At 45.2% G+C, this 14,719-nt stretch overlaps 3 protein-coding genes across 3 annotated transcripts in view; 1 reads left to right on the plus strand and 2 right to left on the minus strand.

Annotated features, from left to right (window-relative positions):
* Positions 1-1,600, minus strand: part of PEX14 (peroxisomal biogenesis factor 14) — a 117,566-nt gene extending 115,966 nt beyond the window's left edge. Inside the window, exon 1 of the mRNA XM_048519381.1 lies at positions 1,490-1,600. Within this exon, the coding sequence (XP_048375338.1) occupies positions 1,490-1,525 (36 nt within the window). The 5' untranslated portion in view covers positions 1,526-1,600. The remainder of the gene's footprint in view (positions 1-1,489) is intronic.
* Positions 1,601-2,355: 755 nt separating this feature from the next.
* DFFA (DNA fragmentation factor subunit alpha) lies at positions 2,356-10,118 on the plus strand. Its single transcript, XM_048519437.1, has 6 exons — positions 2,356-2,555; positions 4,710-4,871; positions 6,151-6,290; positions 7,193-7,382; positions 8,379-8,533; positions 9,087-10,118. Exons 1-6 carry the CDS (start codon positions 2,441-2,443, stop codon positions 9,288-9,290), a joined length of 966 nt encoding a protein of 321 aa, XP_048375394.1. The 5' UTR covers positions 2,356-2,440; the 3' UTR covers positions 9,291-10,118.
* Positions 10,119-10,399: 281 nt separating this feature from the next.
* On the minus strand, positions 10,400-14,418 carry CORT (cortistatin). Its single transcript, XM_048519438.1, has 2 exons — positions 14,188-14,418; positions 10,400-11,757 (listed from the first exon to the last, which is right to left on the minus strand). The coding sequence occupies exons 1-2, from the start codon at positions 14,314-14,316 to the stop codon at positions 11,542-11,544; spliced, it is 345 nt and encodes a 114-aa protein (XP_048375395.1). The 5' UTR covers positions 14,317-14,418; the 3' UTR covers positions 10,400-11,541.
* Positions 14,419-14,719: the final 301 nt, after the last annotated feature.

Genomic DNA, 14,719 nt, shown 5'->3' on the forward strand with positions numbered 1-14,719 from the left:
CAGGGTCACCATAAGTCAACTGTGACTTGACAGCACTTTGCACACAGTGCCCCTGAAAAGGGAGTTTGCATTTGCACATCCTATTTGACACTCAGCAATAGATCTAACCTCCATGAACTCATCTATTCAGGGGACACAGAAATAATAGCATCAAAGACACATGAAAAGCCTCATATGATCAGAGTAAGGGTTTATATAGCCCAGCATCCCATTTACAGCAGAGGTTGGCCAGATGCCTTGAAGGCACGAAGGTTCTCCATAATACAGCACTCAGGGATCTACTGCACTTGTATATGGAGGCTCTGCTCCAACTACCAAGCACAGATAATGTAGTTCTCCAATATTAATTGCGTAGACAACAATGTTAAAACATGGAATTCTCTTGTGCAGGAATGGAGCAAAGAACAGATTTGAGTGAGTACCCCTTCTCCGTGGCTGAAAAGAGGAAACAAGTGAACCTCATTCACACCCCTTGTCCGGGGAATGAAAAGTGTGCATTCAGGGAAGGGGATATTTTCAGCTGAAGATTTTGATTCCAGGGTCTATTCCAGTCTTTTCTCCTCTGAAAGGAAGCAGTTCTCAGGATCACAATCAGATAAAGCTAGCCAGCGTGGTTTAGTGGTTAAGAGCAGGAGAATCAGGTTCAATTCCCCACTCCTCCACATGAGGGGCGGTCTCTAATCCGGTGAAACTGGTTTGTTTTTCTGCTCCTTCACAAGAAGCCTGCTGGGTGACCTTGGGCTAGTCACAGTTCCCACCAGGACTCTCTCAGCCTCACCTACTTAGCAAGGTGTCTGTTGTGGGGAGGGAAAGGGAAGGAAGCTGCTTTCAGACTCCTTAAGGTTGAGAAAAGCGGTGTGTGTATAAGGCCAAACTCCTCCTCCACTCCTTCTTGATGTTTTGAGTCCAGTAGCACCTTAAAAGTCCAACAAGATTTCCATATCTGTTGAAGGGAGCATTGACTCCTGAAGCCCAAAAACCTTCTGGGCCTCTCAGGTGCTCCTGGACTCAAAAGTGGTTCTTCCCCGCAGGTGGGCATGGCTACCCAGCTGAAACCATGGCACCAAGGTCTTCTCTCAGGATCTGCCACTTGAGATGGTTTATAACTGGCACACAAAGCCTAGCCAGTGCAAGATCCTCTCTGAAGAGCTGTTGGGAGTCTCACCCCTTGACCAGAATAAATAAATGGTCCTCCCCACACACCTCCCTTCCTTTACCCCATTATAGACCCCTACTCTTCCACTACGCGCCAATATCCATACCCCCTCTTTTAAAATGGGGAGGGGGGCAGGAGGTCAAAAACGAGGGGGCGCTCGGACTCCCCCCTTGCAAGGACACCCCTCCACCTCCTCCCCATTGAAGACTCACTGGGCGTTCCCCACCCTTGGAAATGGGGGGGCGAGAGGTTCAAGTTAGCCCCCCTTTTCTCCTCCTCCCCCCTGCAGGGTCCTTCTCCCCCCTCCCGCCCCCGGCTTCAGCCCCCGCTTACCTGCCCAGGTTGTTCTGCCTGCTCTGAAGAGGCCATGTTTCCAGACCCGGCTAATCCATCCACGGAGCGAAGGGATTCGGAAGGACTTCCTCCCGCGGAGATGGAGGGAAGGCGCCTGGCCAGGCAGAAGCAGCCGATCGCCGATCGATGAATGGATTGCCACTTCTCTGGTCCTTTGCAGCAGGCTGTGTGTGTTGGGGTTGGCAACTCCGGGTAGGGGGTTTCCTGAAGATTTGGGGCGCAGTCTGGGGAGGGAGGGTGGGGTTGGAGAGGGGAAGGAGCTCAGCAGAGCTGTGATACTACAAAGTCCACCCTCCAAAGCTTCCATTTCCTCCAGGGAAACTGATATCTGTTGTCTGGTGCTCAGTTGTGATTCCAGGAGAATTCCAGGTCTCTCCTGGAGGTTGGCAAATCTGGATTTGGAGAAAATCAACTCATATCAATCACATTAAAAGGCTTTGGGTATGATTGACATGAACAAAACGCTTTCAGTTCAACTTCCACTTAACTATTGCTTTCCACTGAAAGCAAGCCTCCTCTCAACTCGTGTGTGTGTGTTTTGAAGCAGACTTAGACCCCTTAGAATGCACTGCAGGCTTTTCAGATGTGCCACAAGGCATCTTGTTTTTGCTGCAAGAGACAAGGTGCAAGATACACATCCTCCTGGTCAAAGCAATTGGACTTTCTCCCCAGTATGGAGTACTCGAAGTTAGCATTTAAGGGAGCATAGGTACTTTTACAACTTTGTTGCAATTCGAGTCCAGCATTTTCCAGGGCATTGATCTCTATTTTGAACTACACTTCCCCAAATGCACCGGGGAAAGGGAGTACGAAGCCCGGAAGGAACACTGGGAAGGGACCACGTGCCCAGCTGTGCGCTGATTGGTTGTCTGCTGTGAGAGGTCCGGGACTTTCGGTTGCAATCTCTAGAGCAGGAGCGAAAGGAGAGCAATGACAGCGGCTGGCGTCGCGCTGCCCCTGTTGAAGCAATGCCTGATCAGGCGGAATGGTCAACAGGAGCAGTATGGAGTGGCTGCCTCCCGCCTGCAGGAGTTGAGGAGCAAGGGTGAGAAGCTTTGGGAGGGAGTGATAGGAGTAACCTATACATCTTGCAGGCACCGCAGGTAGAAATTCCACCGGTGGGGCTTCACGGGAAGAGCAGCACTTGTTGAATTCCAGCCTGTCACACAGCTATTAAAGGCCGATGACCAATAATACGTCTGACGTTGGGGGTGGGGGTGGTAATTTGGTATGGCTACTTTTTAATGCTGGATTTTTAGTAGGTATGGTGCAATTCTTTCTTGTATTATTTATTTAAAAGAGTATTGTGTGTGTGTGCTTAAATTATTTATATTTTTTCTGACTGAGAAACCCTGGCTATTTTTCCCCCTACACAGAGAAGAAATAGTGGGATTGATAATTATTTAGATAGCAAAATAATAGCACATAGGTACTAATAAAAAAAATACGTCCATACAAGTTTGTGGAACTGAAGTGGAAGAGAAGCTGCATGAAGTGTTGCTGACTATTGTTTGTTAAAGCCGGAGTAGTGATCTCTACCTGTTCATTCCAAAAGAGCAGCAGTGTTTGGACATCTTGTAAGAAAACAGAATCCCTTTGGGGGGAAAATGCTTCTGTCCAGGAACATGTATATTTTGCAGCCTTTAGCTGCAAAATCAAATGAAAGAGAGCTTAAATAGAACTGGAGAGGAATGTGGACCCAGCAAAAGAGAGAAGAGATCAGGTCGAATAGTATGTAGTCTGAGGAATGAGGAACTGCTTTGAAATGTGATTTCTCCTGTGTCATTGAAAGGAAACTGGAAAGGGCAGGGCTAGGAAAACCACAGGAAATCCTAGAAACAGTTATGCTGTGCAAATTAAAGAGAAGGTAGAAACCTGTAAATCTTGAAGGATTTGCCCAAGACAATAACATGTGGCAAGTTATTGAAGGCCAACCTATTGTTTACTTCGTTTATACCTCACCTTTCCATCCAATGAGTACCCTTAGCAGTTAACATTGTCCCCTCCTCCATTTTATCTTCACAACAAACCTGCGAAGTAGGTTAGGCCATGTGACTGGCCCAAGGTCGCCCAGTTAGCTTCCATGGCACAGGAGAGATTCGAACCTGAGCCTTCCGGAGCTTCTCCAACAATTTGTCCAATATGCCATGGAGCCTATCAGAAGCAAGACAGCCTATCAGAAGCAAGAACAGCTCCGCTCCAGTAGCTACTGGGAACGTGTCAAGGCAGATTAGAGTCTGCTACTCTTGTGAAGGAGTGGGGAATCAGACCTGGTTCTCCAGATTAGAGTCCATTGCTCTGTTAGGGATGAGGATAGATGCTTCAGCAAAACCTGCACTACTTGTAGCAGAGACCCCAATTCTGAGTGCTTGCCTGCTGTACGTAGCAAGATAATTGCACCCATGATTCATGGCCTGGAGCAGCTCTGATTCCAGCAGTTTTGGGATTGCATCTCTTCTGCCGTTCTCTCATCACTTGTAGGCAGAGCAAATTAGCTGGAGGTGACAACTGTGGCTCCAAGCAAGGAATTCCACAGATGGGAATAGTCCCCACCCAACTGTGTGCTACTCTCCTTAGCCATTTGCGGCATGTCCTTTGGAAGAAAGAAACCGACTCCTAGTTTGCTCGAGCTTCATTAAGCAGCAGCTGAAGGCAGTCTTGACTTGCAGAAGCAAAGAGCTGATTGCAGACCCCCTTTCTGGATGGTGAGCTTTAATAAAAGCACGCTCTGTTTTTCTTCCTTCTCTGTTCAGAGAGGTTTCTGCGCGTTCTCTCCACTGAGAGCATGCATTCCTGATCTGACCAATAGCTCAAGTTCAGGAATAATAATTTAAAAATGGAAATGGAAAGAAGGTATGGATTTCTATTCAAGTCAGCCAGCGATCATCCCCACATCATGAGGCAGCACATTCCATAAATGAATTATGTGTTATAGGAAGAAACACTTCCCTTTTTTTCAATCTTTGCTGCCAATAATTTTTAAACTAATCATAAAAAGGTAATAAAAAATCTACTGCCAATCCATTTCATTGGGTGTCCGGGGATTTTATGAACAGAGAACCAATTAGCCACACAGCTTCCAGTCTCTCCTTCTCAGCATTAATTGTTAAGACCATCGGAGAGGAGGAAGTAATAGACAAAATGGCCGACAAAGAAATGTTAAATAGAAGACTGTCATCACAACTCTTGTTTTCCACAGCTTGTGACCTGCTTGCAATTGACAAGAGCTTAGGCCCCATCACCTTGGTATTGGCCAAAGATGGCACCATTGTGGACGACGAGGACTACTTCTTGTGTCTGCCACCAAACACCAAGTTTGTGGTGTTGGCGAAGGATGAAAAATGGTCCAGCAGCCGTGTAGGTAGGTCATCGTCTGTTTGAACTGTAATGCCAAAGGAAGGAGAATACATTTTCTGAGCCACTCCTTTAGCTAATTCAAATTCTCCGCCAAGAGAAGCAACAGTAGTTATACATCTCGGAGAAGGTTATGTTGCAAAATTCCTTCGGTTTGTGCTAATCAAGTGGAGTTGGGCATTTGACCCATCAAAAAAGATGTCATCAATTCACTGGTGAAGTGCTTTTAAATAATGGTCCAGTATTTTCAGTGCTATACTTTTACTAGAATACCATTAAAATATATTTTATCAACAGATTTGATCCTTATGCTAATTATGAAAATAAATGTTATCGTGGAACAAGGAAATAAGTTTCAAGAAATGTAATAGATCGACAGTTTCATTTATGTCCATGAGCGGACTACAGCAGTTTTTGCCTCTACTAATAGCTTGTGTTTCTGTTCAGAAATATGAGCACTGTTGAGGCAAAGGAATTCCTGTGTGACTTTCCTAACAAGCACACCACAGTGAAATAAAGAAGGCAAGCTGTTGTCTACATTCTTGGTTTTAGGGCTGTATTCAAATAGCAGGCAGGTCAGTGTCCAGTGTTCATGAAGTCTAAGGGGAAGGGGCTAAGAACTTTCACCCAAGGAAGCCTTTGGGCTCTGAGAATTCAGTGTTAGAATATTCCAACCCTAAATCTCTCTTTGTTCATCCAACATTTGCTTTCCCTTCCAATGCAGAAGCAATCCAAAGATGTCTTCTATAGCTGCTGCTCCCAGCCCCTTTTCTTTGTGAGATTGTGTGTTGCTACATTGCAGGGGGTTGGACTGGATGACCCTTGGGGTCTCTTCCAACTCTGTGATTCCACTGTTCCTGCTAACCTTCTGCTGCTTCTGTGTTTCTGCTGAGAACCACACCCCCTGCTTTTAGTTTTTTTAAACTAATGCTTTCATGCTGCTCTGTTTCTCTGTATGCCCCTAGTAGATTCATTTGCTAATTTTGGTATTGATGGCTTTTGTTGTCGTTACAACTTTAAGAGTTGAATTATTTTTATTTTTTGTGAAATGGGCTTGGGCAGGTCTATGAGAAAAGGCACATAGTTTTTAAAACAGAGAAAGTGTGAAGTCCTTATTTATGTTATGTCCTGTTCATGTGTGTCTCTAACTTGTGACTAAAGGAGGTTAGACTGTTGCTTTAAAACTCCAAAGAATCTTGGACCTTCTTCAGCAATACTTGACGGATCGTGGCACAAGAGATGCCCCAACTCTTTGCTGTTTCTGCTGACAACTGTGCCTCTTTTAGATGGGGGCACAGCTTGGCTCCAGAGAGAGACCACTGAGACAGATGGAGCAGACAGCAAGGGAGAGAGATGGCGGCACCTTGCCAGACAACTGAAGGCTGACCTCTCCACCATTATCTTGATGTCAGAGGAAGACCTCCAGGTATTTAAAAAAAAGGCTGCACAAGGAATACTCAAAATACATTTCCTGCCATCCACTTGTTAACTCTGAGAAGAGTTAAAGAATAAAATATGACCGTATACCCATATCTGTTGGATGCCCGTTATCAAAACACAAGAGTTTACAGGAAGGCTGTTTACCAGTATCAAGTTGGCTATCTTCTGTGAAGTCACCATTTGCCACATTTGGCAGTGAGGGATTCACCAGGAGGGAATGGCCAGTGAACCTCTGCCTGCCTTAGACAAAGATTGTAAAGAATTATTTGTTTTGCTCTTTGTTTGTTTTAAAAACAAGTTGTCCTAAATTGCAAGATTTTAACCTATGTACCAAGCTATAGTAAATAAAAATGACTGACTCTGTAATGGCATTCCCTAGTCCAGTGGTGGCGAACCTATGGCACGGGTGCCAGAGGTGGCACTCAGAGCCCTCTCTGTGGGCACACGAGCACAGAGTTTGTCATGTGGGGGGGAAATCACCCCCCACACACACATCTGGGCTGGGCTGGGCCGCTGGACTTGATGTGCATGCACCTCAGCGAGGAGGGGGACTCGGCTGGCGGGCCTGGTGCCTGTGCTCCAGGTGGCTGCTGCCTGGGGGGAGGGGGCAGACATGCTCGAGAGGTGCAGAGCAGCGCATGTGGGACTTGCTGGAGGCTACAGCAGGCTGGCCCCTGCTCAAGGGGGTTATTCAGGTTAAATTGCTGCGTTGGCACTTTGCGATAAATAAGTGGGTTTTGGGTTGCAATTTGGGCACTCGGTCTCAAAAAGGTTCGCTCTCACTGCCCTAGTCCTAGAAACATACTTTAGAGATAAGAGAAAATGTTCTGTATCTTGTAAGGACAGAGGTCCCTTTGTTGCCGTCCCAGTGCTACTGTTTTATTCCAGGTGCTCATTGATGTACCGTGCTCAGAACTGGCTGAAGAACTTGCTGAGAACCAGCACAAAATCCAAACTCTGCAAGACACTCTCCAACAGATGCTGGACAGGAGAGAGGAGGAACGGCAGTCCCGGCAGCTTCTCCAACTGTACCTGCAAGCATTGAAAAATGAGGACAGCGCTGTACCAACGGCTGCAGGTATGTGGCTGTCAGCAGAAGCCTGGGCGGGCTTGCTAGGAAGTATTGCAGTGTCGAAGGAACGAAAAGGAGGAGTCTTCGAATAATATGCACAGTTCATTATTTAACACCAGAAAGGTGCCAGGTATGGTATGTAGCATTGAACACCGCCACTAAGAAACTGTACAGCCTAAATCAAAGAGAGAATTTAGTCAAGGTTTGACAAAATGGTTTTAACTTAAAGGAAAAAGAGAATTGTTTTCAAAACCCACAAGCTGCAATTATTCTGTGCTTCAAACATAGTATTTTTCTTCGGGTTTTTGCGTAATACCTGAACCAACAGCTGTTTGGGAGAAGCAAGGACTTGCCCGGAATTTCATACATTTGATTGCTCTCAAGCCTGCTGCACATCTGCCAGAGAGGGCTTTTTGATAACCCAGAGCTATTGTTGGAAAAAGACAGGGTGATCTCATCATGGCTAAGAGAATTGAAAACTTAACTGGCACCTTCTGCATTGACAAAAGAAGAGTTTAGACTTATACCCCCACCCCCTCTCCTGTAAGGACTCAATTTGCAAACTCCTTTCCCTTCCTCTCCCCACAACAAACACCCTGTGAGGTAGGTGGGGCTGAGAGAGTCCTGAGAGAACTGTGACTAGCCCACGGTCACCCCGTAAGAATGCAGGAGTGCGGAAACACATCTGGTTCACCAGACTCTGCCGCTCTTGTGGAGAAGTGTGGAATCAAACTCGGTTCTCCAGTTTGAGTCCACCTGCTGTTAACCACTGCCCCAATAAGTGGACATCTTCAAAAATAGACAGAACATGGGCTGTTTTGTGCACTTGAATTATATGCTGGAGTTGCCAGAATTGGACCTAAATATGAAATGCATGGGTTTCTCTCCTCATGCAAAATACCTGAGGAATTTCTGAAAGGAACCAACAGTTTCAGTAAGGTTGACACATCGAGGTTTCTCGCCCTTTTTGTTAATACACCCCTGGTTTCCATCTAAATCTAGAAGCAGAGGAAACTACCACCGACGGAAAGGTTACGGTTGATCTTGAGAGCAACAGCGGAGGATCTGCCCCCACAACTCAGCTCAGCAGCCAAACCTTGACACAACTCAGGGAGAAGGCAGCTCCGGAACTCAGCCTGGCCAGTCAGGACTTGGAGGTGGGTAAACCTAGAGTAATTAGCCTGCCTAGAAAGGTATAGGCATAGAAAGGAATAACTGGTCTAGGTCTTGGGCAGAGAAAGACCTGAGACATTTTTAACTAGACAGGCTGGGGACTGAACTGGAGAGCCAGCAGGGTGTAGTGGTTAAGGGCAGATGCATTCTAATCTGGGAAACCGGGTTTGATTCCCTGCTCTGCCACTTGAGCTGTGGAGGCTTGTGGAGGGTGAACCGGATTAGCTTGCGCACTCCCACACACGCCAGCTGGGTGACCTTGGGCTAGTCACAGTTCTTCTGAGCTCTCTCAGCCCCACCCACCTCACAGGGTGTTTGTTGTGGGGGGGGGGAAGGGAAGGGAGATTGTAAGCCCCTTTGAGTCTCCTTACAGGAGAGAAAGGGGGGATATAAATCCAAACTCTTCTTCTTCTGCCTGCAACCCACATGTTTCACCACAGAACCATTTCTGGTTCTAGCAGAAGAGGTGAGGACTCAGAAGCAGGCACAGACACTGGTGTGACTGATGGACTGTTTTCCGTTTGTTTCCCATTGCAGCTGGTTTCTAAAAATGACCCAGAATCCCTTGCTCTGGCCCTGAACTGGGACAAGCCCAAGACGGAGGCCTTGCAGAAGGCATGCCAAGAGGAGCTTTCGCGGCGTCTGCAACAGGTGCAGGCTCTGCACGCCTTGAGAAGCATCTCGAAGGGCAAAGAGAAGCCGCCTTTGAGAGACTGGTTGAGCCCCAAGCGCAAGAAGTAGGAGGCCGCGGCAGCTGACACTCGAAGTGGCCAGGAAGTAGAGACTCGTTCCAGGAAAAGTCTGGGTGGCTTTCTGTACTTGGATTTATAAACTAACTGAGCATGTCAGTACAGAGAGTCCTGTGTAGCCAAAAGGTGTTTGTCATTCCACAGGGCGCCGTAACTTGCCAGTTCTTGAATCACGGGGGGAAAGCTACTTTTTAAATCTTCCTGCAGATTATTTGGCACAAGCCTTTAAGGACCTGTCCGAACAATTCCTGGAGAGCATGATGTTAAAGCAGTCAGAAAAAAATGCTATTTTAAGTAGGATGGAGAATCTTCTGGGCTGAGGGGAGCCCAGTTGAACACACATGCTGAGCTTCTAGCTGTCATTTCTTTCAGCACCCAGGAATTCCTGATTTGCAGTCTTACTTTCTGACCACTCCTCGCCTTCGTCTCTCCCATGGCTTGATGTACCACCACCTCATTTAAACAAGAGGTTGTCTTTGCCTGCTAAATCGTTGCTCCCCTAGAACATAATGTATCTTTTTATTGCTTCCCTTCACGTTTTCATAGACTGGGTGGGGCCCTATTTCAAAAATCACCCCCCCCCCCCAGCAGTTCTCAGCTGCTGCCTCTGCCTTGTTGCCTTGGCTGTTTCTATAGGAATCTATCAACGTTTTTAAAGAGCTATAAGACGGCATCCAGGCTTTACTTGGATGTAAAAACACGGGACAATCACTGCTCTTGCTAACGAAAGAATAATATGGGTTAGATTAAGTTTGCTAAAAAGTCACTTCTTTACATACTTTCTAAAATTGGCATTAAAGATTTTGTATCATTTGATTAACTTGTGCCTACCGCATGATCTTCTAGCCATTTCAGTTTAGGTATTTCATCAGATAAGCGTTGACCGTGGGGGGGAGGGGAGAAACCAATGGCAAGATGCTTCTGATATAATCCACTTCATACAAAAACTGGTCTCAGCAGAGTTCAAATATACCCCAGCAACTCTTTGAAAAGACACTGCACAAGGAGGCTCTGGATGAAATATTGCTAGTGCAGGATGGGCTCCGTAACCACACTTCTCGTTCTCTCTGCTTAAGAATATAACCCAAAAGGTTAGTTATGCACAGCAATATTTTATTTCTGTGTCAAGACAGTTGGATGCGGGGACAAAATCCGGCAATGGCAAACAGCAGGGGGGAAAACAGGCATGTTGAGATGACATTCTGTAGTTGGATTGGCTTGAAATCATCTGTGAGGCACTGCTGAAGTGTTTCCGTCTCACATACAAAACCTGACAGTTCACTTGAGGCTACGCTGCTTGGCAGAGGGCACTTTGACCTGCCAACAACAATCTAATTTGCCCCTTCCTCCCCCCAGTTCCGTAACTGCATCAAGGGCTACTAAACAGTGTGCTCTACACGACCATCCCTCTGAGAGGACTGTTAGATCTGAGTCCAGCAGGACTTCAAAGAGACCAACAAGAATTTCAGGGGAACTGAAATCATTCGAAGAGCGTTCTGCTGTTGAGCATAGGGGGTCTTTGGACATAGAAACAAAGGCCATGCTAGTGGGTGTGCATGCCAGGAAATGAAATCCACAAGCCCTTAGGTAAATCTATTTAACTTTGACTGTGCCCCTCACCCCTGACAATCTCTGTTTAAAGGTATATAGCAGTCACATTCACTCATGGTATATATACACAGGAGTTTGAATGAAGGATTCCTAAAGCGGGAGAGCAGAGCAAACAAAATATGTTCATGCCCATCATTTACACAGGACTGTCGTAACAATGGAATGAAACCAGTCTTGGTCTCAATAAGGCCTGGGAGTGGGGAGTGATTGATCCAACCCAGTGGTGAGATTGTTTGCTCTTTTTGACTAGACTAGATCCTATTTTCTCACATTCTCCACGCAGTGATGTCACAGCCCAATTCCTTGATTGCTCAGTCTCCTGGCGTTACTGTATAATGATTTACCCACCACCCCTTTCTTCTGTTTGCACCAGTGTACACACCTGCCCTCGGAGAACTGCGCACCTAACAATGTGGACTGTGGTTCACAAAAGCTTTTGCCACGATAAAATTGGTTTAGTCTTCGGGTGCTACAAGATTCTTTGTTTCCCTGGGACTAATTATTGATGAAAGGGAAGGGGAAATAATGTAATTTACACGACAGTAGTAGCTCCCAAAGAGAGCCGTCACTGATTGTACTCATCTCGAGAGAGTTCAGTGGAGCTAAGGAAGCATTCCGGGAACGCAGTCCTGTTAGCAGGAGGAGAACGTCTTCCAGAAGAAGTTCTTGCAAGATGCCTTTTCCCGAGCTGGGGGCTGTGGAAAGGTCGCTCGTTCTTGCCGGGGACGGAGGTCAGTCCTCTCTTGCCTTGACAGGGGTGCCTCATTCACGTGGGATGCCCAGTCGGCCAGCCCAGATAGGAAGGCGAGCACTTCACTCCTTTTTATGTCTGCCGGCACCTGAAAATACTTGAAAAGTAAGCAGAGGCAATTTAAGTATTGCTACAGAAAGCCACTGTGGACTCTTTTAAAAATTCCACTCTAAACCTTTCAATCAAAAAGCCTTTATTTAAAAAAAATGACAAAGGCAATCAGCTAATAAACTATCTGGTTTCTTCACTGTAGATTATTCAATAATTTGGATGAAAAGTATCATTTTAATGGTGAATTTTATGCATTGGTTCTTGGATCTTTTTCAAGAGAGAGTACAGTAAATCAAGCACTCAGGAGTTGAAAAGTCTTAAAAGGACTCCTCTAATGACTGGGTTTTTAAAAAAAAATCCCATAGCAGCACTCAATTATATTGATAAATGTGGAGCTTTAGTGTATTATCTTTGAAAGCTGAAACATATACAGTGGAGATCTGAGAGCAAGCTCACCCATATTTCAAACCAACTCCGCCAACAAAATATACCTTCACTCTTGAAGCTGTGAAACACTTAAATCCCTATTTTCTGTACTTGAGTTCCACTCATCATTAATTTCATTCCACCTAATAGGAAAGGTCTCTGCCACCCACTAAAGCAGCAAAACCGATCAACTGGCAAAGTAAGGATTTCTATATTCAGGGTTTCCATATTACCGTATTTTATTTAGGATTGCATTTGATTATTTAGTTTCTATTTATTGGCAGTCCTAATCAGAGATTTTTATATTGTGGTCTTTTGTGTGTGTGTGTTTTTTTAAAAAAAACCTGTTGTTTTATTAACACTGCAAGGCACATTCTGCAAGGTTAAAAGGTGGCTAACAAATGTTTTTTTTAAAAATAAATAAAATACTTGGGAGGCTCCCTGGATGCACAAATATATGACTGCGTAAATTAACCAAGAGCAAAAGAAACCCCAGTACTACCCTGTTTCCCCGAATATAAGACATCCCCTAAAAATAAGACATAGTAGAGGTTTTGCTGAAGTGCAAAATATAAGGCATCCCCAAAAGTAAGACATAGCAAGGTTTTTGTTTGGAAGCATGCCCGATGAACAGAACACAGAAAAATAAGACATCCCCTGAAAATAAGACATAGCGCATCTTTGGGAGCAAAAATTAATATAAGACACTGTCTTATATTCGGGGAAACACGGTACCACCGATGGCTTGAGGAAGCAAAGAAGGCTTCAGGAGCAAAGAACTGAGTAAATTAACCAAGAGCAAAAGAAACCCCAGTACTACCCTGTTTCCCCGAATATAAGACATCCCCTAAAAATAAGACATAGTAGAGGTTTTGCTGAAGTGCAAAATATAAGGCATCCCCAAAAGTAAGACATAGCAAGGTTTTTGTTTGGAAGCATGCCCGATGAACAGAACACAGAAAAATAAGACATCCCCTGAAAATAAGACATAGCGCATCTTTGGGAGCAAAAATTAATATAAGACACTGTCTTATATTCGGGGAAACACGGTACCACCGATGGCTTGAGGAAGCAAAGAAGGCTTCAGGAGCAAAGAAGTTGAGACTGCTGAAATGGGGGGAAAAAATGAGGATATCTGTCTGCCCCCCAGGAGCTATGTAAATCCCAAAGGGAAAAGGTTCTGAAATCGCTTATCCCACCCTGATTTGCCACGAGACCTGAACATGTAATCCAATTAAGACCAAATGCTTAATTTTTCATTAATTCTGGAATTACAACTCATCTTCAGACTACGAAGATCAGTCCCCCTGGAGAAAATGGATGTGCCCCACAGGGGTGTGTCCCCCCCCCCCCCCGGGGCTCCATCCAAATTTCCAGTTTCCCAACCTGGGTCTGGCAATGCTGGGAGGCATACAGTCCCATCCTAACCACACCTATGCAGTAGAAAATTCTACAGACTGCCAAGTAAACACGCTTAAAGAGGCAGCCCAAGCGTGCAGTTCAGTTGGTTTAACACAAAAGTTGCAATTCTACATAAGCTTACTTGGACGGAAGCATCACTGAAGAAAGTGGGACTAACTTCTAAGTGGATGTCGATAACAACAGGCTGTAAGCCATTGCTGGCTCAACTTGAAGCTGGCCAGGGAAGAGAAAGAACTACCAATTGCAAACCAACCTAGTGCAACCCAGAAATTTAAACGATATATTTGACTTCTAGCTACTTGATTACATTTTAATCAATTGCATACTACCCCACCCCACAGTACCAATACAGAATGGAAGGAAGCATAAGAAATTACATTTTTAACGTAAGGGAAGCAGGACGCAAAGTCCAAATTTATTTTCCTACTCATTTTACACACTCCGAGATGAAACGTCATCTTTGCCAATTAAAACTTTTTTTAAAAACCCAGTTTCTGCTTTCCTTAATTAATCTCACATTTAATGCTTGCCAAAGAGAATGCACTTTGATCAAAAAATGTGCTTGAAATCTTGGCTGTCTTCACCACTCGCAACACAGTGATGGAAGTTTCTTATGCTCTCTTCTTACCTTGCGGTCTTTCCACACAAGCCCTTCTGAAATAGGGAACGCCACCGCAGCTGCAGCCCCCATGGACCAGGAGAGCGAGAGGAGTACCAAGAGGAAGAAGCAGAAAGGGGGCTGAGCGAGGAATGCCATTTGGTTCTGTTCTGCTGCAAGCAACACCTGCTTTGCAAGTTATATTTTGTACTTTTGGAGGGTGGCGGGCACATACACTTCCCAACAAGTTTTTTTTTTAAATTAAAGCCGTCGTCAATACCCCTTCGCCTCTACTTCCCCCTCCCACCCAAGTTCCAGCAATGACGCACAAACCAGAGAGCAATTATGTCCCCAAATTGTGTATCTTGTGTGGTTTTAACCCTTAATTAGAGCCTCTGGGTACAGTTGCCATTAGAGTACATTTACTGTTAATTTAAGCTGTTTGCATTTTTATTTGCTAAAAAAACCCTAACCAAACCTCATTTCCTCCCCATTATTCCCATAATGATCAAGGCTGCTTTGAGCACAAAATAGGGTGATTTAGCAACAAATTATTCACAAT

Source organism: Sphaerodactylus townsendi, linkage group LG16 (assembly GCF_021028975.2).
Source record: "Sphaerodactylus townsendi isolate TG3544 linkage group LG16, MPM_Stown_v2.3, whole genome shotgun sequence".
Classification (NCBI taxonomy): Eukaryota; Metazoa; Chordata; class Lepidosauria; order Squamata; family Sphaerodactylidae; genus Sphaerodactylus; species Sphaerodactylus townsendi.